Source organism: Podarcis muralis, chromosome 7 (assembly GCF_964188315.1).
Source record: "Podarcis muralis chromosome 7, rPodMur119.hap1.1, whole genome shotgun sequence".
Lineage (NCBI taxonomy): Eukaryota > Metazoa > Chordata > Lepidosauria > Squamata > Lacertidae > Podarcis > Podarcis muralis.
Window position 1 is genome coordinate 40,076,158 of NC_135661.1, and position 27,308 is coordinate 40,103,465.

Consider the following 27,308-nt stretch of genomic DNA (forward strand, 5'->3'; position numbering starts at 1 on the left):
CTCAATTAGTTACTTTATTTTACATTAAAAAAATTACAACAGAACAAGGATTCGAAAAGCCAAGAAACTCCATTTTCATACACACACGCACACACACTTGCTAAGTCACACACAGGTTCAGCTGCTTTAAAAGGGATTTGCTGAGTTCCAGCAGTATACAGTCCATCAAAGTGTATGTATGAAGTCTTGTGTTAAAGCAGATATAACCAATTCCCAAACTAGGTGAAGGTACAAAATGGAAATGGGCAAGATCTTCCTGGGCTTGCTGCATTTTTACCCCTTGCTTTGGTGATCCGAATCTAATGTTATTTATCTGCTTGCAAGTTCTGCTTCCCTAGTAATACGTGCACAGACTTGACGGAACTGTGAATATGTACATAAGAACAAACTGCAGGCTTTTGTTCATGGGCCGAGAATGGACTGCAAAGATCCCTTGAGGCATTGTCTGAGCATTTTTTGATTCTTACAGGTTGCTTAGTTCACCAGCTGTGTGGCCTTGTAGCCTGGCTTCGCTACAAGTCACCACCTGCTTGCTGTGAGCCCATTTTTCTGTATGGCAGGTAGTGCACACATCACCATGGTTCCAGTTTATGCCCTGCATGGTGGGAGAGCAAATAGGACCCCTTCATCACCATATAAATACTGTGATTTTGTAAGAAGCCTCTCCTGATGGAGGCCCAATTCCCCTCCTCCAAGGGAGAATTGTTTACATGGATGTATGTACAGTGTGCTTGCCCCACAGCTTACACTATGTGTGTGTGAAGAGGGGGAGCCTGTAACAAATTCATCACCTACATTAGGAGGGTCAGTGAACTGGTATGCAGCATGAAACAGACCCTTCCGTTGTATCTCTTGTTTCTCCTCCCGTACTTCTATTCCTCCAGATCACACAGTTTTCATTTAATGCCAAAGACCAAAATGGTCATGCAGGAAGCCCCCTTCATGGGAACACACGCTTGGGCATCATTGCCATCCTGCTATAAAACACAATTCAGGTCAGTATAGTTAAGACGCTGCACAGAAACATAGAGAAATAGGCGAGTGAACCTCCAGGAATTAAAGATCCTACTGGAAAACTCACACTAAACTTATAGCCTACAAGTCATTCAGAAGAGGGAATTCTGCATGAGACAGAAGTTTGCTTGCTGTTTGCTTGCTTTTGTAATAAGAGAAGTCGCAATCCACTCTCTAAGCCACTTCTTTTCAGCAGTGGGAAGTGCTGGGGTAATATCAGCAAAGTCCCAGCTTCCCAGGCACATGCATACTCTGTCATCTGTGGGGTGTGCCAGCCTCCAGATTCTTGAGCATGCTGGTACTGTGATACCAACGGCTAAGCAAAAGCTCAGCCTCGATATGTTTAAAGGCAGGTTTCAATTTAGAAAGGCTTCCCCCGCCCCCTCAAAAAACATTTCTCCTTTCTATATATGCATGCTCAAGATGTGAAGTCTCCTGTTTAAATGGCATTAAAAGAAATTGGGGGGGGGGGGAGGATTAGCTTCTGTTACTGAGCACACATATCATTCCCTTCAGACAATGTTTCATTACTTGCAGATGTAACAGCACATTCAGACCATGTAGTGGTTTCACTCTACAAGGGATGGTAAAAGCTGGTTTGATACCACTGATTTCTCCAGTTCAGAAGTGGTTTTGTTTGGAATATGGTAGCATGCTGTATTTCCTTTTGCTGCCAAGGATTAAAAAAAAAAAAATTACATGGAATTGTGACAGTCAAGTACTGCACTTGTTTCTGAAGAAATCTGCCCATCTCCTTTGCCGACAATGGTAAGCAAGTGTAGCTATGAGTCACACGGTTGGCATGGCTGCAAGGAGACTATCTGAACAATTGGCAACATTCCCAAACGCATACAAGATTCATCATGAGAGGCCCATATTTGTGTAGGAGTGCTGACGAGTACTCAGCGCTCTCACAAGAGTAGTGCCAATAGCTTTAACAGGACAATGCCACTACAAGAATCCCTTTGCGGAATCAGGAGGCGCCTCTCCCACTGCAGTGAACATGAAAACTGGTGTTATGTGGCAGCAGTGCATGCACAATGGTGCATTAGTGAACTCGGCAATTAAGGCCATCTGGAACCAGCAAGTCTGACTTCCACAGAGCATGTTTAGAATCTGGCTGCAGGCCAGCATGTTTAAAGATATGCCTGTTCTTCAGATCTATTGCAGCTTACATCTTCCCTATGTGCAAGTTCACTAGGTCTTACCCATAGCTTTTGAGAGGCCTGGCTTGCATTCTGACAAATTTATATAATGAAATGCAAGAAGCAATTGAAGCCGTTGGTTCAATTAAGAGACTTCCAATATGCATTTTTTCATGCCACCAGAAGTTTATATCCATGGTTCCACTCCCGCCCCCCTTTTGGAAGGACAAAAGGTAATCCTTCAATACACCTAATGATGAGTTCCCTTAGAAATTATAATGAACAGGAAATTGGTGTAAATACCTCAGGGTAGAACAAAACCCTGCAATATGATTTCTGCACACTTACCACTTAAAACTGAATCCCAAAAAAGGAGTACTTTTCTGAGCCTATGGAAATTTTGGACACTGACCGGCCTTGTATGTTTTGGCTACAAGGTAATGGATTACAGACCTGTTCAGATACCCACATGCAGAAGTACAGCTGAGGGGGTCTTTGGGGACAAACAGAAAAGTTACATAATGGAGCTGAGCATTGCCTAAAAACTATCAGGTCAAAAATGGTTTCTTTTGGCTCGTGATTTCCAGCATTTGTACTTGTATAATAACATGATTGACAACTGTGCCTTGCCACAAAGTCATATAAAAACAGCAGAGGTCAACTCCTTAAAAAAAAAAAAAGACACATATCAAATAAAAGGGGTTTGACAAAAATAAATGCATAATTAGTCCTCTAAAATAATAAGTTACAGTAGTAAAGACAATATTTTGGCTTCATAGTGTGACTGTCCACCTTTCTTGGTTGTTTCTGATTGTTTTGTCATCTTGCTTGAAAGCCATGTGTGGTAGTATCCAGTTTTCTGAGAGTTAATGAGATGTCTGTGACTATAAATGTATAAAATTCTGCTTGCTACAAGCAAAATGTTTCATGTGTGTCAAATCTTCATTGGTCACAGGTTACTTGTGGGCAGCTTTTTTCTTTTTTCCTGGTGCCCAATAAATACAATATACTACTTTTTGTGAGTTCCAGCATGATTAGACAGACTCAAACAGAAAACTCAGGACCTCCTTTCTTGGCTCTTAGCATAAGCCGTCTGATTCGAAATCCAGCAAACGGATTTATCCATAGCAGAGAAGGCTGGCCCCCAAAGACAGATTTCATTCCTTCCCAGCGCAACCTCCGTTCCCATGTAGGCTTCTCACTCTTCAGTCTTTCAATCTCCTGCAAGTAAATATGATAAAAACTGATGTTAAGAAATTTGGAAAGCACGCCAAACTCTAGCCAAGACTGAACACCTGTCTCAACAGAGGATATGGAAAGGGGCATAGGAGCATAGGAGAAGCAGGTTCAAATCCCTATCCAGTCCTGAAACCAGACCCCAAGAAAAACCCTCAATTCTGACCGTTTCATCGTTGCATATCGAGTGGATCTGGGTGCCGAACATTACTGCGGTAAACGTCAGAAACAGAAAACCCTCAAGGCACAAGAAGATCAACAGGATCACAGTCACAGGTGGTGAAAAGTCACTGCATTCTGAAAGAGAGCGGATGAACTTCAATGAAAAAACAAACTGCAACAAGCACGCCAACAAGAGTTAACTTCAAAACGATTAGCAAATCTGAGAATGTAACAGGAAGTTAGGAGGATCACATGCATACACATCAGTAGCCAGACTGTTGGCCTGCAAGGGGCCAGTGACATGTAGAATGGGAGTTTGTTCCTGTATGGAGCTGCCACTGTACACAAATGGTAGTGGGACACCATGTGCTCAAATGGAAAGCGCCTTCCAGGTGCTTCAGGCTCAGGTGCCACCAGAATTTTTATAGATCAAAATACCCAGCTGTATTTATATGGCAAAGTATAAAACACAATATACGCAGGCCTCCCTCATCACTGATTCACCATGCTAGCTAGGTGTGCATGACCTGCGCCCACATGCACAATTTTAAAAGGCAATTATTTTAAAAGCAAAGTTAAAAGGCACTGTCTATTGGAATGTGTCCCACCATTGTCAAGCTCCAAGGACTTCCTTAATAAGGAAGGATGATGCCTGTTCATCTTTGTGATGGAAATGGCAAAAACCACCTTAGCAAATACTGCAGGGCTTCTCAATCATAGATTTACATGGGTCACCAGTTTTTTAGGCCAAAATTTCAAAGGGCTGTTTTTAATCTTGAAAGCCCTATACACCCCGAGCTGCCAGAGGACCGCCTTCTCCCCTATGGTTCTGTCTGACCCCTTCAGAGGTCCTTCTCAAGGTACCCCCATCTTCAGAGGTAAGGAGGATGGTTGCCAGGGAAGAACTTTTCAGTGGTGGCTTCTATACAGTCTTGGTTGACAAATGCCTTGCGACTTGAACGTTCTGGCTCCCGAACGCCGCATACCCGGAAATGAATGTTCCGGTTTGCGAACATTCTTTAGAACCCGACTGTCCGACGTGGTTTCTGATTGGCTGCAGGAGCTGCATCCAATTGGAAGCCGTGCCTTGGTTTCCAAATGTTTTGGAAGTCGAATAGACTTCCGGAACGGATTCCATTTGACTTCCGAGGTACCACTGTACAATCCCCAAACAAATCTGGGAGGCATTTTTTAAAATAATACTTATGCGGTGAGTGAAAGCTTTTCTTTATTAACCAAGGTGTTTGAATGACTGTTCTGCTGTTTTTACTGTTTTAGTGGTTCTTGAGGTTTATCTGCTTTAAAAAACAACAACTGTTGATTATTATTCTTTAGATAATGCTGTTAACTTTTCAATTGTTTGATTTTTACATGGTAGTTTCTTTTATGGCACTTGGATACTCTGGTAGAAAAGTGAATTAGATATACCAAAAATAAATAAGTAAAACGCCATATTACAAAAGCAACTGAAGTGTGTGCTTACCAATCCACTGTCCTCTGACGCAGGAGAAGAACTGAAACCCACACAGGATGAGAGCATGAGCTGAAATTAGAGCTATGTACATCTGGAAATGAGAAAAAAGATTTGGAAATCAGCTCTGAAAACCATGCAACCATTAGGCAGGCAGTCAATATTTAAATTCTTTTACAACTTGTAAGAGGACCATGCTACACTGTGCAGTGCTTTCAAAATTCTCTTTTTTTGAGGCGGGGCAGGTGGGCAGGGAATTTGCTGCATTAGCTCAAGGTTTCATCTAGCACAGGGATAGCAAACCTTTCCCACCATGCCTCTACCCAGATGTTGTTGGACTGCAACCCCCATCATGATGATGATTTATATCCCGCCCTCCCCAGCTGAAGCCGGGCTCAGAGTGGCTAACAACAATAAAAGTAACACAGCATTCTAAAATCAATTCATCTTAAAATCAATTCAAAATCAAATTAATGGCAACCATTGGGCTGGAGTTCTGTGAGGATTACCAATGGAGGGGGGTCAGACTGTGCCTTGGCCTGGTGGAACAGGTTTGTCTTGCAGGCCCTGCAGAAATATGTCAAGTCCTGCAGGGCCCTACTCACTTGTGACAGAGCATTCCACCAGATCGGGGCCACAGCCGAAAAAGCCCTGGCTCTGGTTGAGGCCAGCCTAACCTCCCTGTAGCCCAGGACCTGATGTTTTTGTTTGAAGACCGTAAGGTCCTCCATGGGACATACCAGGAGAGGCAGTCCCATAGGTACAAGGGTCCTAGGCCGTATAGGGCTTTAAAGGTTAAAACCAGCACCTTAAACCTGATCCTGTACTCCACCGGAAGCCAGTGCAGCTGGTATAGCACCGGGTGAATGTGATCCCGTGGCGAGGACACCGCAAGGAGTCTCGCCGCGGCATTCTGCACCCACTGGAGTTTCTGGGTCAGTCTCAACGGCAGCCCTACGTAGAGTGAGTTACAATACAGTGGTACCCCGCAAGACGAATGCCTCGCTAAACGAAAAACCCGCAAGGCGAAAGGGTTTTCCGATTTTTAGAGGCTTCGCAAGACGAATTTCCCTATGGGCTTGCTTCGCAAGACGAAAGCCCATAGGGAAATCTCCTGGGACAGCGGGGAAGCGCAGCGCACCTTCTCCTCTGTTCCCAGACCTGTCCTGAAGGCTTGTGGTGGGAGGTCCGGGAACAGAGGAGAAGGCGCGCAGCGCTTCTCCTCTGTTCCTGGGGCTTGCGGTGGGAGGAGGGTTTTTCCTCCCCACCGCCAACATTCAGAACAGCCTTCTGAATGTTGGCGGTGGGGAGGAAAGCCCTCCTCCCACCGCAAGCCTTCAAGACAGGTCCGGGAACAGAGGGGAAGGCGCGCAGCGCTTCTCCTCTGTTCCCGGACCTGTTTTGAAGACTTGCGGTGGGAGGAAGGTTTTCCTCCCCACCGCCAACATTCAGAAGGCTGTTGTGAAGGCTGGCGGTGGGAAGAAAAGCCCTTCTCCCCCGCCAGCCTTCAGAAGAGTTCCCGGAGGGCTGCCTAGGCTGCGGATAGCAGCATGCTGCCCCGCGCAAGGGGCGCTCTTAAGCAGAGCGCCCCTCGTGCGGGGCAGACATTCGCAGCTTGGGGAGCCCTGCAGGACTTCCCCGCAGGGCTCTCCAAGCTGCGGATAGCAGCCTGCTGCCCCGCACAAGGGGCGCTCTTAAGCAGAGCGCCCTTCGCGCGGGGCAGACATTCGCAGCTTGGGGAGCCCTGCAGGACTTCCCCGCAGGGCTCTCCAAGCTGCAGATAGCAGCCTGCTGCCCCTATCCGCAGCTTGTGGATAGCAGCCTGCTACCCCTATCCGCAGCTTGCAGAGCCCTGCGGGGAAGTCCTGCAGGGCTCCCCAAGCTGTGAATGTCTGCCCCGCGCGAGGGGCGCTCTGCTTAAGAGCGCCCCTCGTGCGGGGCAGCAGGCTGCTATCCGCAGCTTGGAGAGCCCTGCGGGGAAGTCCTGTAGGGCTCCCCAAGCTGCGAATGTCTGCCCCGCGCGAGGGGCAGCAGGCTGCTATCCGCAGCTTGGAGAGCCCTGCAGGGAAGTCCTGCAGGGCTCCCCAAGCTGTGAATGTCTGCCCCGCGCGAGGGGCGCTCTGCTTAAGAGCGCCCCTCGTGCGGGGCAGCAGGCTGCTATCCGCAGCTTGGAGAGCCCTGCGGGGAATTCCTGCAGGGCTCCCCAAGCTGTGAATGTCTGCCCCGCGCGAGGGGCGCTCTGCTAAAGAGCGCCCCTCGTGCGGGGCAGCAGGCTGCTATCCGCAGCTTGGAGAGCCCTGCGGGGAAGTCCTGCAGGGCTCCCCAAGCTGTGAATGTCTGCCCCGCGCGAGGGGCGCTCTGCTAAAGGGCGCCCCTCGTGCGGGGCAGCAGGCTGCTATCCGCAGCTTGGAGAGCCCTGCGGGGAAGTCCTGCAGGGCTCCCCAAGCTGTGAATGTCTGCCCCGCGCGAGGGGCGCTCTGCTTAAGAGCGCCCCTCGTGCGGGGCAGCAGGCTGCTATCCGCAGCTTGGAGAGCCCTGCGGGGAAGTCCTGCAGGGCTCCCCAAGCTGTGAATGTCTGCCCCGCACGAGGGGCGCTCTGAAGCAGAGCGCCCCTCGCCGGGGCAGCAGGCTGCTATCCACAGTTTGGAGAGCCCTGCGGGGAACTCCTGCAGGGCTCCCCAAGCTGCAGATGTCTGCCTCGCACCGGGCAGCAGGCTGCTATCCGCAGCCTAGGCAGCCCTGCGGGAACTCTTCTGAAGGCTGGCGGCGGGAGAAGGGCTTTTCTTCCCACCGCCAGCCTTCAGAAGGCTGTTCTGAAGGCTGGGGGTGGGGAGAAAAGTCCTTCTCCCCCCACCAGCCTTCAGAAGAGGTCTGGGGACAGACTGTCCCTGGACCTGGTCTGAAGGCGGCCTCCATACGAACGCATTAATTGATTTTCAATGCATTCCTATGGGAAACCGTGCTTCGCAAGACGAAAAACTCGCAAGAAGAAAAAACTTGCGGAACGAATTAATTTCGTCTTGCGAGGCACCACTGTAATCAAGTCTGGAGGTGACCGTCACTTGGATCACAGTGGCTGGGTCAGAGCGAGAGGTAAGGAGCCAACTGCTTAGCTTGGCAGAGATGAAAAAATGCAGCCTTTGTTATAACTGCAATCTGTGCCTCCATGGAAAGGGAGGTGTCGAAGATTACACCCAAACTCTTAACGGACGGTGCTAGCACTAATTGCACCCCCGCAAGAGATGGGAGTTGCCCCCCCCCCATCTCAAACCAACGGCCATGAAGGCTGGGCACTGAAGGCTGGGGATCTACACGCTGACTATCTGTGATCTAGCCCATCAATGTTTTCCAACAACAACTAGTCAGACGGATTCAGAAAGCCATGAAGTCAACAGCTCTCTCCTGCAGTTTTGGCATCTGCGCCATCAACTGATATTCAGAAGCACGCTGTGCCTCTGAGTGTAGAGGTTCCAACTTGAAGATTCAACCCCCAAATTAGGATAGCCAGGGACAGTTTTACATTGGCAACAAACAAACAAACAAACAAACAAACAAACAAACGCTAAACAACTAAATAAATAAATAACCCTACTCACAGTAAACAGCACAAAAAACCTCTGGTTTCTTTCCCCCACACAGTTATTGACCCAGGGGCAGTGATGATCCATCTTCCGAATGCATCGCTTGCAAATGCTAGTTGAAGGAGGGGGAAAAAACACTGGAAGTTATGCTGTGGTATGTGTTACGGATATTTTGCCCTTGGTGACTGCAAAGAGGCCATCTCTCTGGAAATCTAAGACGCTGGCATGCGTGGTACAGGAGGCCAAATGGAGGATGATTTCAAACTGCAGCTCGTTCAATGCAGCCGCTCTACATTAACAGATGCCGTAGGACATTCAAACATTGTGCGACTTAATATTGTTTGTTTTCTGCATGTCAAGGTGAATAAACGTGATTAAAATACACACAAACACACCTCAGGGGGCACACCTTGCTCCCTCCCCAATAAAAACAGTTCAATGAAAACTAAATATACTTAGAAGTCTTGGAATATTGAGTATTAGCTGGAAAAGAAAAAAGGAAAATTGGGGTGGGATAATGGAGGAGGATACGACTGGATGGGTGGCTCTCTGAGCAGCACTCAGGTTTGAAGGTGAGTATATACATTTTGTTCCTTGCCCCACCAACAATACTAATGCTACTAATTATAATAATTTTCAATACATAACAACATTGCACAGTTCCACATTTCATTCTACATGGAGTGCTGGCACCGTCCCTTACCTTGAAATGAAGGCTCTCAAGCACTACATTTTCTAAAGCTAGCAATTTTTAGTGCAGATGAGCTCTGCCAGATCTTCCAGGAATGGCCAGATTCAAGTGCTTTGCTATCACAAAGCCACAGCGAGCTTTTAAGCATTCAACTTAATGCTTAGAAGAGCGAGGCACAAAGAGATGGTGGGACAAAGTGGGGAAGCAGCTGCAGGCAACTTGTGGAGAACAACAACCTTCCATGCTCCTGCTTAGCTTGTTCAGACAAAAGGGAATCTGAAAGGAATCTTGAAAGAATTGACCTTATCTGTCACTTTTGCACAAGCTATAGTGAATTGCAGGCAACTTAAAAGTCACACAGCAATGCTCTGTTCCGAGAAAGCTGCAAATAGAACACACATGAAAGCAAAGAATACTTTTAGGGAAATGTGCTGAAAGAGGCATCTCTGAGGTCTGAGAAGCCACGCAAGAGTCAAACTATATATTACACTGAGACTGCCATTGTTTATGTGATTTTTTAAAAAAACAAAAACAAACCACAGCTTCAATCCTTATTGGAAGTATTCTGCAGAGACCGTGAGTCTAACTCATTTCCCCAAGTGCTGAAGTCACAGGGAAAATTGCCTTACTATTTTCCCCAGGAGGGAAAGTGGTGGAGGAGGATGATTTTCATTGGGGCTGTGGAAAGGAGGAAAGGGGTCAACTTCCTTCCACCTGCATAATTGCAATATGCAAAGACGTTTTTAACATCACTTATAGTTTGGGCCTTGGATTCCAGGCTGAGAACAGTACAGAAGCAGCAATGGGACATACCTGCAATGGTGGGCACGTTCCGGTTTAATGCTGCAGCACTTTGGACACTTGTAGATTACTTCGCCTGGTTTCAACTGCAAACTCTCCATGTACTCTTTTGTGGCATTTCCTTTTGGAACAGCCCCCTAAGGCATTACAGATGGAAAGGAAGACAAGGCCCAGTTACTGGTATATATCTGAAGAGTCCCAGTGGAGTTTTCGAGAGTGATCTAAAAGGCAACCTGAAGGCACAGCTGAGAACAACTTTAATGTTACTTCTATAGGGGCTGAGGTCCACAAGTTTCATGCAAAAGGTATATTCCAAGCAGGGATTTGGATAGAAAGAAACAGGGCACCACCACGTTTTTGAGGGAGTTCTCAGCAGAAAGGAAGAAAAGGCAGAGTAATTTAGAGGACCTGGAAACATTTGGGCAGATGAGGTGGCAGAGCAAGGTGGTTGCAAGTAAACGTGTAGCAGGACAGGAGGGCAGAGTAACAAGATGGGACAAGGATCTGGGAGATCTTTGGTGGTAAGGACTAACTGCCCTCAATACGGAGCCTATATACATAGAAATAACATTTTAGAAAGTTAGAGAGAAACTGCCATATTTCCTCATACACTGGGCCTTCTCAATAAGCTACCAAACTGAGCAGTATCATGTTCAGACAAAAACGTGCTTGTATTATGATTTACAATCCTAGTTTAGGTAGATAAAAAAAAGGATCCTATTCCTCCATTTCTTTAGCAAGTGATATTATAGACATGTAAGATTTAATCTTGGGAATACCCCAAGGAAAAACACACTATGTCCATGAGGAAGGTCTGTAGGAAGGAAGATGTATTAAGGGTTTTCTGGTAGCAAGACCACAATGGGGCAGACACTGGAGCAATTTCTTTGATTTCTGGCTACAATTTCCCACTTGGCTATTCATGATGGTTTAAGCTTTGGCAACTGAATGTTCACTGTGATCCAAGCCAGAGGAGTGCATATGTGTTCTATGCGCAACTGGACGGTTTTCTTATTTTCCAGCACAAAGTTCTGTGGGGTGCGCGTGCATGTGCAAATCACCTCTCTCAACTCTAAAGGCCGCTTTGCATGAAAGAGAGAGAGAGGCAGCAACACAAAACTGATAGCAGTTACTGAAGCAAAGGTCTTGGACAATTAAAAGAAACAAGCAGGCACTAGGGCCTGGAGGGAGTACTGCCCCAAGTTTCAGTGTGGTAGCTAGGGAGAACTGCAGAGGGTGAGGCTATAGGGATGGGGAATTCTTACATGATAACAAAGCAGATGCAGCAGTCTAGAGGCAAGGTTGAGCATGATATGTGTCAAAGAGGAGGCTAATGGGGGCAGCTGACCTATTCTTGCCCTTCAATTTCCCCTCATGTCATTTAAGGTGAGCTTCCTAACTGCCCTTCGGTCAGTGAACCTGCAGTTCACTGACTGTGGTTTAACTCAATGTAACTGGCTCTGTATTTAAAAGCCTTTCTAAATGACTTACTATGAAATCTCTTAAGTGGTGTACAAAAATACTATACTGGCCACTCTGACTGGTGGTGACTCTTCAAGGTTTTCCCTAGTCCTGCTACCCATGTTTCATTTAACTGGAGGTATGGGAAATAAGTCTGGGACCTTCTGCAGGCGCAGTGTGTTTTTAACTTCTATATGGATACTCCTACCATTCTCAACACTGAGCCTGGAATGGGGAACTGCTGGTTTCTTTGGAACCAGCCCATAGTCTCCTGTCCAAGATCTCACCCTCTGATAAATAAATTTGATTTAGTTGGGAAAGCTTCCATTGGTGCTAATGGGAGCTTTTTCTCTAATCCCAATTACTGTGCTTGGAAATTCTAAAGGGGTGGCAGCTGAAGAGTAAGGTTAAACTCTGCCTGACATGACCCCACTCTCCCAAAAGCCCTCCTGTGTAGCAACTGAGTTTAGAACCAAAAGCTTCCACTGGGGTCAATGGAAGCTTTTCTTTCTAGTTATTGTGTAGGGCTGATTTTCAGTGTGGAAAGAAGTGCAAAGAGGAAGAGGAAGAGTGTGTGTGTGTGTGTGTGTGTGTGTGTGTGTAAGATAAATGAAAAAAGAGGGGAAATCGTGTAACATAAAGATGAGTTGGCTGTGGTATTTGTCACTGTAACTGACTTGTACAGGTTTGATATTAAAGAGATATATAGTAAAATGTTATTTAGGGAGATATTTGTAAGTTGTAAGGTAAGATGAGTGCAAGGGGGTGCGAGTGAGAATGGGACAGAATGGTGTGGTGTGTTGTGTCCCGATTGGCTGAGGGTGGAGTATGACAGTGTGTGTGTGTGTGTATACAGAAAAATACAGTTGCGGTCTCGAGAAGGGTGGTTGGTGTGGGTGCTGAGGAGCAGGGGGCAGAGTGGGCAGGATAGGATTAGGATTTGTATTTGTATTAGGAAAAGAGTTATAAGCACATGCTATGAAATTTCTAATGCTAATGTTGAAAGCAAATCATACCTATTAATGACTGCTTTTAATAAATATTTGTTCATTCAAACACCTCATATTTGGCCAAGCCATCAAGGCTGTGACAAAGTCAGTCAGAGATATTATTGTCTAGATGACAGTAGCAGAATACCAGTGGTTAGAAGATTGCTTGAGGTATTGGAATTCCAGATCTGGAAACCTGATAAGGCAAATAAGAGCCCAGGGGGTTGAGAGAACATTCACCAAAAGGGATTGATGATTTGAATTAAAGTATACACTTGCTCCTAAACCTGAGTATGACAATGGGTGTGGCCCTGCCTGATTTTGGCTTTAGCAGTATGTGGTCCTCGAGAGATTATCCCTAAAGGAGCACAGTCCTTAGCATAGAAAGAGTTCCCAACCCTGTGGTAGGCAATCCACAAGTGCATGCCAATACAATAAATTACTAGGAAAGGCTTCACACACAGTAAGAAGTGTTGACTGTTCAAGCACGATGTATATAATGCTAGTTGTGTTTCCTGTTTGGGGCATTTTAATTTGACTGTAGGTTCTGTTTCTTCCCAAACACGTTTGTGGTGCTATGCAAGTGCCAAAAGTTCTGCCCAGAAAAGATTCCCTGTGTATCACTGTTCCATGCACACAAAATGGTTAAACCCAACTGTGAGGAACATGTCTACTCACGGGATCAGTCAGCATTGTTCTCAGGTGCGAGGACAAGGCGAGCACCGCCAAGCAGTTGAAAAGGACCCCATTGATGAGGGAGTACCAAAAGTCTTTGGAAGGCAGCAGCATGACAAATGTCACTACAAAATCCGCATAGATAACGAGAAGCCAAGTCATAACCGCACAGACCATCCCACAGCCGTCACGGATGAACCAGACCCGGTCGGCCATGTCAGACTCCGACGATGATGAATCATAGCTGTCATTTTCGGCAAGCAGCGGGTGATGCTCGACGTCGCGGAACCTGTGCCCAGATGACTGCATGATTTTCTGGACTGGCCCTGCAGAAAAATAATAAGAGGGCAGCCATGAACCAAGGCGTTTTGACAGCAGATGTCAGGTTCTATTACCATGGGACAGAAGCAGGTCTGATGGTAGAGGTTACCTCGCCATAACAATTTTGTTCAAGGAACAGTACTTTAGCAAGAGAAAGTGCAAATCTTCTGTCAGTTACCTGAATATTTTGCACCTCCCACTTCTCTCTAGCAGACAGATTTGTTGTGGTTGTAAGAACATGCACAACCCAGTAAGATACATCTCACACCACTTCAAGGGCCAGTTATATATTTTTACGAACTCTGAATTCTTATGTCAACTGCAGGAAAGCATTTTGTTTAAAAAATTAACTGAAGTTTTTGTTTTTGTCCCTCCTTCAGAGTTCTTTTTATGTATTCTCATCTATTCTAATCCCAAACCTGTGGTATTTTCTGCATTTCACAGCACACCATTTTTTCTCTTTCTGCACTCCATCCATTATGCCTCTTTTCCATCACTCATGAGTAGGGTGAAGGAATTAAGCCAAAAACAGAAAAGCAAGTGGAAGCAGAGATTGCTGCAGTTAAAGGTTCATCTGTGGTCAGGAGCATAAATTAATCAAGCAAAGACATCACTGTTGTTTTCTTTGAGTCTGCAAGTGACTTTTTAAACCATTGTTTTGACATTTGCTTTAGACTGAAATGAATGTAAGTTACATACCTTAAGTAAATAGTTATTTAACTTATGTTAAACAGCAGACAGAACACAAATAACACGGTATATGGTGGAAACTAAACTGCAGTGGAATGGAAACAGTGCCGACTGTGATGAATGGAAATTGCTGCCTTTTTACATCTCTATCTGCAGATTTCTCAGCACCCCCACTTCATAGGTACTTATTTTTTCTCTTCCTCACCCCCCAAATCACTTTGTACTCCATGTCACCCCTTTTTTCTCTGTGCATCCTTGTCCCTTATTATTATCCTCATCCCTTCCAGGCTCTAATTTTTGCTCATTTTGTTGCTGTTGTGCACTCCCTTCCCCACGATCACTTTACTTCTACAACCACTGTCTGAAATTGGTGGCAACAGCAAACCAAATGTTTGCTACCCCAACCATTAACCCCACTAAGGAGTCTTCAACTGCAATCACCAGCTCACGTACTAGGGAGTAAGCCCCAACGGATCTCATGGGATTTCCTTCAGAGGAAGCATGTTTATGATTATGGTACTACATTCAAATGGAGCATGCAGCAAATTAGCTAAAAATACTGGTGCCAACTCCACTGGCTGCCTCAGCATAGAGGGAGAGGAGCAATGAAGATATTGTGCTGTAGACATTCTCCCTCCCTCATCTCTGCCTTTAACAGGAAGGAGAAGCAGGCTTAGTCATTTTCAAAGAGGTGGGAGATGACTGTAAGTTGTAGGCATTTGGAATTCCCCAAACAGGAAAGGAGTACAACTGGCTCATGTGCCTAACATTACGTGAATGCTCTTTACAACATTCACATAAGTCAAGAAAATGAAGCCTATGCAAGATAGGTTTTTAATTCACTGAGGGAAAACATTTATACGTTTGTACAGAGTTAAAAATAGTTTATATTACATCCAGGACAGATTCCACACTTACAACAGTTAATTCTAAGTCTCATTTAAAAGTATGAAGAAATGGCCTTAACTGCTCTAGCTAATTAAGGTTTACTCTGAAGCAGGATCTACTGAATTCAACTGAGGCTCATATTAACATTTCCCTGGGAACCAGCATCATTTTTTTGATCCCAGGGGCCAAAAAAAAAAAAAAAAAAAAGGATTCTGCTCCCCGCCACCACAAGTTATAAGTAATTTAGGCAGAACCGTTAGCATATGATGAGAGCACACTACAATTGGTACAGCAAGGTGGCAAAGAGATTAAATGAGGCAGGAAACCCGATGTGATTTTCATTCCACCATAGATTAGATGGCCTAAGGCAAGCCACTCTTGCTCTTAATCTCTGCAATTTGAGGCTTATCAGACTTGGGTACCTTTCAGGGTTGTTGTGAAGCAGGGATAGAAACTTTGCAGCTCTCTATATGCTGCTGCACTACTAATTCCCATCAGCCTCATCCAGCATGCCTAATGACCAGGGGTTCTGGACATTTGGAAATCACGTAAATGGTTATGTTCACATCACAAATTAAAAATATACACTTCTGTGCAGACGGAATAGCAGGGAGATCAAACAATTGATCCCATATGGTGCTGGCAAGCAGAGGCAATTGCTAAAGCAGAGACAACAGCTAAAGCACACACACAGCAAAAAATATGTATGTCTCAATTTATACAATGACTCAGCGAAAAAAGAAAAGAAAAGAAACAGGGCAGAGGCTACTCAATGCACTGCAGCAGCAAGATCTCTGGATGGGGTTGTGCTTTGCACTTTCAGCTAGCAATTTAATCTTGGGAACAGATGCTCTTTCTGCTGCCCACACATTCTGTTCATTCAAAAGTGGTTAAGTGGTGAAATAGGTTCCAGCCTTATGAAATAAAACTGCTTTCCACGAGAACACCTTATTTTTACACACTGACTTTTATACTCATTCCCAGGATAGAACGATCTAAATCAAGTCAATTTAAAATCAGTTAAAAATAGTAAAGTTATTTAAATCACTGTCTTTAAATTAAGTTTCCCCATTTTAAAATTGATATATTTTGTGAACAAGTGTTATGTTCACTGATTCCTGTTGTGAAGCAAATTGGTTGCAACTAAGCTGAGTTGTTTTACAACCTACAAATGTAGGAAGCTGCCTTATAGAGACTACAGTCCTACACAGAATCAAACCAGTGGTCCATTTAGCGAAGTACTGTTTACACGAAGGTAGCTGAGGTGGAATCCTCCAGATGTTTTGGACTCCCAACTTCCATAGAGCAAAACATCATCAGGCCTGGCTCGTGCTGAAGGGAGCTGCAGTCCACAACACAGACAAGAGATAAATTTACCGTATTTTCCGCCCTATAGGACGCACTTTCCCCCCTCCAAAAATCAAGGGGAAATGTGTGTGCGTCCTATGGGGTGAATGCAGGCTTCAGGAAGCTATCCGCTTTTGGAGAGCTGCCTGCACCCTGAAGCCTCGGGGCGCGCTGAGCTCAGCGCCCCCCAGGCTTCGGGCTTTGCGCAGCTCTCCCACAGCTTGTGGAAAGCTGCCTCTTCTGGGGGCTGGGGTGAGGGGAAGCTCGGGCTTCCCCCTCCCCAGCCCCGTGCCTGGGGGGGGAAAAAAATAATTTTCCCCCCTTTATTTCCCCCCCAAAAAACTAGGTGCGCCCTATGGGCCGAAAAATATGGTATCTTTAGCCGTCTGCACACATATGCATGGATATTAAGTGAGACTGCCTTCCTGTAGAATATGCACATTTATGTGAAAATAACACCTACTGAACCAAGTGGAACTTATTAATAAACTTGTATATGATCAGATGTTCAAAACATTACAGAAATAAAGGTTGGTCTTAAGTGGGAAAACTATGAGATGAAAAATGCCTATGCTGTTTGGTTATTGGGAATCATAACTATTCATAATTTGGAAACAGAACACCTTGCAGAGTTCAGATTGTTGGAGGACATAAAATAAAAGGTATAAAATCACCCATATGAACTGGTGAGATAAAGGATGCCATCTCCTGGCTCCCAGTCTAATGACTGAAACTTCCTCCAAGAACACAACTTTGAGCTCATTTGTCTTACTTTCTTCAAATCCTTCCTTGAAAAGCCACATGTTCTTTGGTGCATCCCTATAGTTCTCATAACATTACCAAATCTAACATTGTGCTGCTGAAATATTATTCCACTGTATACACATGCTTTCAATTCCTCCCTACGTCTTCTGCAGCTATCTTCCTTGTCAGAAACTGCCAGCCGCCTGCTTGTGGGTACCGTGGCACAAACAAAAGCTTTAATTAGTGACCCTGGGCAGGTACCCCAGTGTCGAATGAGCACCTGGGAGACCAAATCCCCTATACAGTGGTACCTCGGGTTACATACGCTTCAGGTTACATACGCTTCAGGTTACAGACTCCGCTAACCCAGAAATAGTACCTCGGGTTAAGAACTTTGCTTCAGGATGAGAACAGAAATCGTGCTCCGGTGGCGCAGCGGCAGCAGGAGGCCCCATTAGCTAAAGTGGTGCTTCAGGTTAAGAACAGACCTCCGGAATGAATTAAGTACGTAACCAGAGGTACCACTGTATATATAAAGGTGTGATATAAACGCAGTCATAAATAAATAGATAGATAGATAGTCTCTAGCCTTTCTAGAAAGAAATGGGGCAAAATGTGCTGCTATCTTCTATGTGACTTCAGTGAAATGAGAGTGAGTGCCGTGTCTTTGTACTTAGTAAAGCACCATGACGACGGATGGCATGTTGTAAATAAGAGTAATTTTGATAGATGCTCACAATAATGTCAAGTGCATGCATTAACATTGTTCCTTTTAAATTTGGCATATTTTTGAAAGAGAAACAGTATCATTTACTTAAAAAATAAAATTGAGGGTTATATCCAATGTTAGACCCATTAATACTACTTTACTTGGATACAGCTCAGCATCTTTAAATACTAAATAACATTCCGACTTTTTAGCTACCCTATTGGTTTTATTTTGCAATAATGCTCTCTCCCAGCAGATGGAGGGTTTTTGTTTTGCTGGTGGGACTAGGTGTTCACTGAACTGCACTTGGTGTCTGGAGTGGAACTATAATGAGCTTCATTTATTTGCACATTGCCTCATCGCACCAGGAACAGAAAGGAGGCCCCAGAGAGCCTCCAACTATCTATATAGAAAATCAAAGTATTATGACCAGATTGCAGCATAACCCCAAAAGTGCCAGAAATAGCATGAAACCCTAGAAGCACTTTCATCACTGAAATCCCTATTGATTCACTGCTATTAAGGGCCATGTTGGAGAGCAACCTGAAAGCACTGCATTGATTTGTGATATCTGAGCAGATGCCTCACCGCTTTCCAGCTTATGCTAGGTCCCCTTCCCTATAGCAAGCCAGCTTCAATGTAGTTTAAAGCACATGCTTATCAATTTGTGTCACTACTGATTCTCTTCCAAACATTAAACTTGCACCATCCAATTTGATCATAGTAAGAACTTTTGGTGTTTCTGAACCATATAAGGCAGACCCCACCCCTTGTCAAAGGGTATTCACAAACAATGGGAGTTGTAGTCCAGGAACACTTGGAGGGGAAGCAAGATTTGAAGTAGAGACTTCAGCCTCAGTCGCATTACAGCACATCACCTCTATGCAACATGCTGCTTTAAGTCACTAAAGCCTGTTGACCAAATAAGCAAGTTGAACTGCGGAGGGGGAGGGTAGCTGCATAAATTGCTCAACTTACTACGATCAGGATGCAAGTACAAAAAGGCCTATTAAGGTAACGTCCCAGGAACAGAATGAACTTTGAATGGAAGCATGCTGAAAGTTTATCTTGAAGACAAAGACCCTGAAGACAAAGACCTAATGAGCACATACAAATGATCTGCCATTTATGTGTGGCAGGTTGCTATGCCAATCCAGGGGTGCCGCCAGTTCACAGGAACATTATACTGAGTCAGAACATTGGTCCACCTTGCTCAGTCTTGTCTACGCTGACAGGGAGTTTTTCGCAGCCCCACCTGGAGACGGAACCTGGGACATTCTGCATGCAAAGCTGGCGATTTACCACTCAGCTATTGCCCTCCCCTCGCCTTTTTTATGTTATTTTATTTTGGTCTGGCAAATACAGCATTTGAAATAGCAAAGACAAATGCCACTTCTGCTTGCTGAGCCGCTACACACAAGTTGCTTGAAGAGTGGAGGAGCCTCCCTTCTTTGGCATTTTAAGGTGAGCTGTTGTAGCTTGTTCCAAGTCATCATACTTACGTCTATTGCTCTATTTTTACAAATCTGAAGAAAGCTTATTCTGGGCTACAGGCTCACCATTAGGGACTTAACGGCATCTAACCATTTGTATTTCTATTTGCAACCCACCTTGAGCCTCTGGGGACAGGCTGGGCAATAAATCCAGAATGAACACATACCTGACAAGGAGTGTGAGTGTTAGTCTGACATCTTGCTGTTCCTTTGGGCTTCTAAGATGCATGTAGTCATAGTTGATGTAACCTGCACAGACATAATAAAGCCACTCATTAGTTACAAGCACAGCAGCAAGGTTATAACAAAGCATGAGGTGTCTTCTGTGATGGAATTACAACACATCTGTAGAAGCCAAAAACCTGCACTAACGTGGAGGAAAACTTCCATTCTGACCTCTGATTCACTTATCAAGTTAAAAAGGCCGCTTTTCTCCTCTGCCCTTGGATAAACACTGAATCTCTAGGAAAAAAGTGGGGGGAGGGGCTTTTCATTTTTCTGACGAGAGGATAATGTTAATGATAGGCATTATCTACCATCAGCTGTTCAGGAAATCTCAGACTCAAACCATTTGCCCTGCCCAGCTGCTCCACGTTGCTGTCCAGCTGTCTGATCCTTTCACCTCCATGTTCTTCCAGCAAGAGATTTCACAACTGGGAAACACCAATATGTGCTGTAGAAGACTATCTATCTAAGAACTTCTACCTGGAGCACAACATGGTTGCTAAATTACTGACTTGGATTGTATCTTGTAGTTTCATTCTGGGCAAAATTTTAAAATGCTGGTGTTGACTTTTAAGGTCAGTAAAGACTTGGAACCTGGATACCTAAGAAGCCATCTGCTCTTACATGAACCAGTCCAGCCATGATAAACTTCATCAGAAGTCCTTCTCCAAATATCTGGGCATTGTCTCTTCCTCCATGGCTGAACTCCCTCCCTAGGGATGCTTACCTGACACCAACATCATGAAGCTTTAGGTGCCAGTTAATAATGATGTTTTCTGCCATTTGTTTTTCTTTTTTTCTTTTACTGAATTATGATTTAATTTTACTACTTCTGAGTGGATTTTTGTGTGTCTATATTTTGCTGTCTATTTATGCTGCCCCTTTGCTATTTATACAGGCAATGCTTTGGGGAAGGTCTTAATTATGTTTATTTTTACATAAACCTTAACTGGGAACTTGCCTTGGAAATTTTAGCAAACTGAAAGGTGGGATATCATTCCCTCCTTTTAAGAAGTTCAGAGGTAGGTAACAGAACTTGCATAGCCAAAACAGCACACACTCACAGGAGAGGTAACAGCAAGTTTGTGGAACCATCAGAATTTGCTGAAGTTAAAAACAATAACAAAAAAAGCGGGATCCCAAAACAAACCACTGAGCACTGGCCACACTCAGTGGTCACAGAATGCTGACTAATGATTTGGGGAGGGAGAGAACAGAAAAGCAGGTAGTGGGGAATAGAATGGAATATTGTAGACTACCTGAGACAGTAAACCAGTGTACAGTGGTACCAAACGCCTTGGTAATCAAACAGCTTGGAACCCAAACACTGCAAACCCGGAAGTAAGCGTTCTGGTTTGCGAACTTTTTTTGGAAGCTGAACATGCTCTGTTTTGAGTGTTACGCTTCCAATTTGAGTGCCACACTTCCATTTTGAGTGTTACGCTTCCGATTTGAGTGCCACACTTCCATTTTGAGTGTTACGCTGAGGTCTGTCTGTTTTTGCGGCTTTTTTGTTTTGTTTTTGTGACTATGTGGAACCTAGTTCAGCTACTGATTGTGTGAATGTAGTACATTGCTTATTGCTTGCATTTTATGGATCAACTGTCTCGTTAAATAGTAAAATTCATGTTAAATTGCTATTTTAGGGGTTGTTTCTAAAAGTCTGGAACAGATTAATAAATTTTGCATTACTTTCTATGGGAAAGCACACCTTGGTTTTGGAACGGACTTCTGGAATGGATAAAGTTTGAGAACCAAGGTACCACTGTATGGACATTGCAGCATCATATATAGAGGCACCTTCACCTATTATTTCAAGTATGAACACGTCCCCAGACACAGTGCTTGAGGTTTCATGACCATGAATTCAATTGGGAAAAATTCTGTCTCTGCAGTCAGATTAGCTCCCCCTTCCCCAAAAAAGATTTCTGTTGGCAGAAAAGAAAAATCTACAGGGCCCTAAACGTGGGCACCAGTGACAATATTAGCGAGAATATCCGCATTGACAATGTAAGCAAAGCTGTCACACACAGTTAAGGCATGGTTTCAAAAACGAAAAATGAAAATCTCCCAGCAAACTGGCTCTGCTAACTACAGAGTCAGCATCTCCTCTCTCAGAAGGAAGGCCAGCCAGTCTTTCATTATACAGGTCTGTAGCCCAGGGGAAGCCCTTCTGCAGGAAAGCAGCAGCTGCAGGAGACTCAATCTACCTATAAGTGCCCAATTAACCCCCTCTTGATTATTTTGTCCAAGTATTCCATGCTCAAGGTCACAGTTGCTCTACTCCAGCTAATGGTAGATTTTCTGCAATTGGATACGCAAAATGATCTTGAAGTAAGATATTTTCCCTGGAAGCTGCCTTTGTACACGACCAGCTGTACGTTAGGAAAGACAGGGAATTATTTTCAATTATGCTAGGCTACCTTTCACTTTTTGTATCTCCCAAGTCTCTGACCTTCACAGTTTGTCTATGCTTGTGTCTTGCACCCTCTCCTTCCACCCACTGTGTGATCCATAATCAGTCCTTTAAGATGACTTTACTTACTTACAAGTAAGTAAGGTGAACTGTTCTAGCTGAAAGGGTGAAGGAGCTTGGGAATTCTGCAGGCCTCGCAGGCGCTGCCCGACCCACAACGGTGCTGCATGATGTCATCCCATCATGGAAAGCGGGCAGACCCTGTTCAACCTTGAGGGCCAGTCACAAGTCCATAGCCCCCTTCAGCAGCAAGGCTCAGCCATACTGTGTGAAACCGTGATGTCACAGAGCCCAGCCATCTCCACTCTGCTTGTGAGGAGGGCAGACCCACGTATTCAGCAACAGGCTGGTTGAGAGCAGTCACAATTTGAGAGTTGGACACAGACACACCTAGAAGGGCCTGAAGTTTACAAATGGCAAGATAGGAACAGACACACAAATCTGAAACTAGTCCTTCTTCCTACATAGTTGAGATTTACTGAACCCTGGCTTTGGTTAGGATTACACAAGCAAGCCCACACACACTACCCCCCCCATTACAGTTACACACACACACACACACACACACACACACACACACACACAAAACCCAATCCAGGTTTTGAAAGGCAGTCTTCTGGAGCTTTCTCAATGCTTATGACATTAATAAGAAAGCAGTGTGGTGTATGTTCCATTGAATTGTATACACATCCAACCACTTTCTTTTGAAGAGTTTTCCAAGTACATACAAAAATTTACCTATTCTTTTGCATGCCAGTTACTGGATTGCTTAATCCAGTAGAGAAGGACCATAGCTTTCAGTAACGAAGTGCCCACTTTGCATGCAGGTACAGTCACTGCCTTCTCCAGTTAAAAGGACTTCAGGTCCAAGTGCTTGAAATAACCTCTGCCTGAAACCCTGAAGGATCAGTCCAATCAGAAGAGAAACAATTCAGCTAGATGGACCAATAGTCTAACTCAGTTCCACATAGAGCTGCTTCACATGATTTGTCTCGAGTACTGCTACCGACGCCTTTATTAAAACACTAGAGAGCTTGGAAGTACGCAGGTACACAGCTAAAGTATTTGACATCAAAGTCCAAGAAACAGCACTTATCACAACTACTTACTAAACTACTGACTCCTATTTCTGGTTAACAAACTTTACGGACGAAGGTTCCCTTCCCCACAAAAATTCATCATGCTCACATTCATCACGTTAAAAATTCAAGAACAAATTATGTCACCCAAGTCAGTTTTCGGTAAGCAAAATAAGAAGCCAAAGGCTGTTCTATTCTAATAAATTATACATATAAAGAACCTTATTGTACCAGGTAGAGGACGACTGCTTTACACCATTTGGTTTTCGGCAAAACATTTCAACAAAGTGCCCTACTGCACTGCACGGTAACGACAAATATGCATGGGGAAACTACCATGATTTTGTTTCACTGCCATCGTGCTTTCAGACTCCCAACAACCAAAAGGACTAGAATCATATTTGAATAATAGGTAACAATATCACAATACCACTGCTCAGTGGTGCAGCACCTGCTTTGCATGCAGAAGGTCCCAGGTTCAATTCCTGGCATCTTCAGGTAGAACTGGAGAGACCCCTGGCTGGAACCCTGGTGTGTTTCTGCCTGTCACTGTATACAATATTGAGCTATTATTTACTTATTGAATTTATATCCCGTCCTCCCAAAGGAGCCTAGGGTGGCAAACGTGTCCATAATTCTCTTAAAGAGTATTCCAAATCCCCAGATGACAGCTCCCAACAGTTTTATACAAATGTTAAAATAGCAACGAGACGAAAAGGGCCCTTGTGGGACCCGTAGTCCAAAAACCACTGAGCCAAGCGACAATCTGCTAGTACTACTTCCTTGTAGCAACTCGGCAGGTAGGAGTGGACCCACTTTGACACAGAACCTCCTGATAGGTGGACCAATGGTATGACACACTGTAAGGCAGCTTCTTATGATCCTAAAAGCTGCACAGAGATACAGCAGGGACTACAAATTCTTGTAGTACAATAGGGACCCTCTCTCTACTTTGGTGACTGTGATTGGCTTTAAACTGTTTTAATACTGTATTTTTATAATGCTATAACTTGCCCTGGGATCGCATGGTGAAGGGCAGGTAAGAAATCAAAATAACAACAACACAAGTTCTGTGTGCCTAACTCCAAAATGATTATCAAAGTTTCAGGTTCTTACTTGTTTTACAATTTGCTTAAATCATCTGAAATGCGAGGACCTTAAACAGAGAGGTTGTACTGAGCAGTGATGATGGTGGGGAGCCAATTGAGGAGTTAGGTGGAGTACATGCAGTTTCCTGGCAGTATGTCCTACCTAGTTCAATCCCTTGTCACAGAAAAGGAAAAAAAGGAGTGAGGGGAACCAAAGACTGCTGAGCTGGAAATATCGTCTCTCTACCAGAGACTCTTGAAAGCCAATGCAAGCCACAGTAGAGAATGCTGGTGTAGATGGACCATCGGTCTGACTCAATATAAAGAAACCTAATGAGCAGTGTCTCTTAAAGCCAAGGATAATGAATTAAATCAATGACAATGTTCCTTGATTTCTTTGCTGCAAAGACAGCAGCCAACAAAAGCATCAGCATCTGGCTCTCAATGTGAGTTTTTCTGTACAAGGTGAATGAAATTTTTTTAGCAGACATATCAGAACAGAAAGCCAATTATCCCAGACACTGGGTTGATTAAAAACATTTTCTCTCAAACTTGGTCCTACAATCATGGAGAAACACAAAGCCATGGCTGGAAGAAAAGGAGAAAACTTATTCTCATTTACAGGACTAGGTCACTGGCAGTCCTGGAAAATGAATGCTAATGGTTGAGGATTTCACCTTTATGCCAGGAGGAAAAATGTAAGCCTCTGTATTAAACTGTGCTGAGACAAGAACAAAGATAACAGCATGATGGGAAAATCCTGATCAACAGGGAAACCAGGACCAATTTCTCATAGAGATGGCAAGCCAGTGTCTAGACTACACCAGCCTGTAAGTGGTGACTTGAAAGCAAACCATCAAATCATGAGCTTAAAAAAAAAAAGCAACTGTGTCAGGGAGACAGCAGGGTTCCTGATTTCCTGGTTTTCTATGTGGATGGATTTTTAAATATATATATATAGAGAGAGAGAGAGAGGGGGGGGGGGAACATTCAATCAAGTGCATCCCCCCTGAGGCAACGCAGTTCAGGCAACCATATGCTCAGTGAGCCCTAGATGAAGCATGGTACAGCTTTTGCTGTGGGATGGAACAGTTATCCAAGGACTGCAATCTCGTGCACATTAACTGGGATAGGGTTGAAAAGTGGGAGAAACACAAAGTAACAAAGTATTGAAGAGTAGAAGGCAATAACGGCTGATTTTATCCATGACAGTTTGTAGGGGTGGGGGTAAAAGACAGGCTATCAGTTGTCAGATGGCGATGAAAAGTGTGGTCAAGTAGAGGTCGTTTTCAAATGCACAAATAAGACTGGGAGGGGTTTACAATTAACCAGCTGGAAGAGAGAAAAAGGTGTCAGCGCTGTTGGTTTAGGACTGGAGAGACCCAGGTTCAACTTCCCATTCAGAAATACAGCTCAACAAGTGCCAGTCATGACCTCATCCTCACCTACCTCAAGGGTTAGTGAGGATAAGAATGGTAAAGAGAACCAAGCATACCTTGGCAGAAAGGTGTGATTTAGGTAAATAAGCATAAATAGTCAAGCAAACTAATTAAGTACAGTGGAACCTTGGGTTACATACCGTTCTCCTTACAAACACTTCGGGTAACGAGCTTCGTTAACCCGGAAATAGGTGCTCCTGGTACTGAACTTTGCCCTGGGATGCAAGCGGAAGTTGCACACCGGCAGTGGGAGGCCCCGTGAGTGAAAGCGCGCCTTAGGCTAAGAACGGTTTCGGGTTAAGAACGGACCACCGGAACGAATTAAGTTTGTAACCGGAGGTACCACTGTACTTATTTTAGTATATATTTTAAACATCTATTTTATTATATTTATTGCATTTCTATCACATCTTTTCTCCAATGATCACAAGGTGGTGTATATGGTTCTCCACCTCCTCATTTAATCCCCACAACTCTGTGAGGGGGCCCAAGGTCACCCAATGAGCTTCATGGCTGATTTCCTAGGTCCTAGTCTAACACTGACCACTACAGAACACTGACCCCACTGTTTCTCAAAGGAGCTCATCAGGTGGCACAAACCACCTCTCACCACTTTCCCCAAGATGGTGACTACTAGATGTTGCTGAACTCCAACACTGTCAGTTTCAATCAGTGTGGTCAATGGTCAGGGATGGGAGCTAAAAGCCCAACATCTGGAGCATGCCAGCTTGGGGAAGGCTGCTCCAGCTTAAATGTGCTATATGGCAGCACAGGTGTGGGCCTTTCCAGTGGCGGCACCACCTTAATAAACTTCTTTTCTGAAATACTGGTAGTGTGAACTCTTGATTGGTTTTTTTTGGCACCAGCCAAAGGCCTTACCTTGTCTGCCCTGGCCTTTGTTGGGAATGAGCACTGACGCTGGGTGTTGTGGTGTTCCTCTGCCCATGCTGGCTGCAAGTTTAAATTGCTATTTGTTCGATATAGTTTTAGCTTTGATTGCATTCCCATCCATGGGGACACTTTAGAGATGGCAGCACAGGCCAAATAAATAAATATTCCAAATAAATAAACCAAATCTACTTCACACAGCCATGAGAGAAGCCCGGTTGTGGGGAGGTACAGTTTGTGGGGCAGAGGAACATGGGTGGGGGGGAGAGAACTGGTGACATGCTTGGTAGGCGTGGTCTAAAGAGGAAGGAGGGGTCGAAAAGGGCGTGGCTTGGGATAACCGAGGCGTGGGGACACCCGAATAGGCGTGGCTTAGAACAAGGGCGTGGCTTGCTTATCTCTCTTTCTCCCTGCCCCTCCCTCACAGACTCACCGTCGCTTCGGTCCCTTCAGGGCTTTGCCGACGACAACCCAGGATGATGAGGGCGGCGGCGGCGGCAGCGGCAGCAGCCTCGCATTCCAACGCCCGGCCCATCCCGGGGAGAGAGCAGCCCCTCCGCTCGCGGCCCGCCGAAAGGAGGTTGGCAGGCCGTGTGTGTAACGGCCGCTGCCGCTGCTGTGAGGGGAACAGGGCGAGCGCGAGCTTGGGAAGCCAGCCCGGCGCACTGCGCATGCGCCTCGTCGCGCGGCTTAGG

General features: G+C 44.9%; 1 protein-coding gene across 1 annotated transcript; it reads right to left on the reverse strand.

Moving 5' to 3' along the window:
* ZDHHC7 (zDHHC palmitoyltransferase 7) lies at positions 1–27,308 on the reverse strand. The gene is made up of 8 exons (XM_028740079.2): positions 27,047–27,308; positions 19,586–19,667; positions 13,230–13,552; positions 10,114–10,238; positions 8,625–8,721; positions 5,041–5,122; positions 3,562–3,692; positions 1–3,380 (listed from the first exon to the last, which is right to left on the reverse strand). The coding sequence occupies exons 3-8, from the start codon at positions 13,533–13,535 to the stop codon at positions 3,204–3,206; spliced, it is 918 nt and encodes a 305-aa protein (XP_028595912.1). The 5' UTR covers positions 13,536–13,552; positions 19,586–19,667; positions 27,047–27,308; the 3' UTR covers positions 1–3,203.

Bases quoted from the DNA above. Each gene is read 5' to 3' on its own strand.
- ZDHHC7 (XM_028740079.2), bottom strand. From the start codon at position 13,535: ATGCAGTCATCTGGGCACAGGTTCCGCGACGTCGAGCATCACCCGCTG. The intron at 8,722-10,113 runs GTATGTCCCATT...TCCTTCAACTAG, and splicing joins GAACGTGCCCACCATTGCAG to CATTTGCAAGCGATGCATTC. The intron at 3,381-3,561 runs GTCAGAATTGAG...ATTTACTTGCAG, and splicing joins CGATATGCAACGATGAAACG to GAGATTGAAAGACTGAAGAG.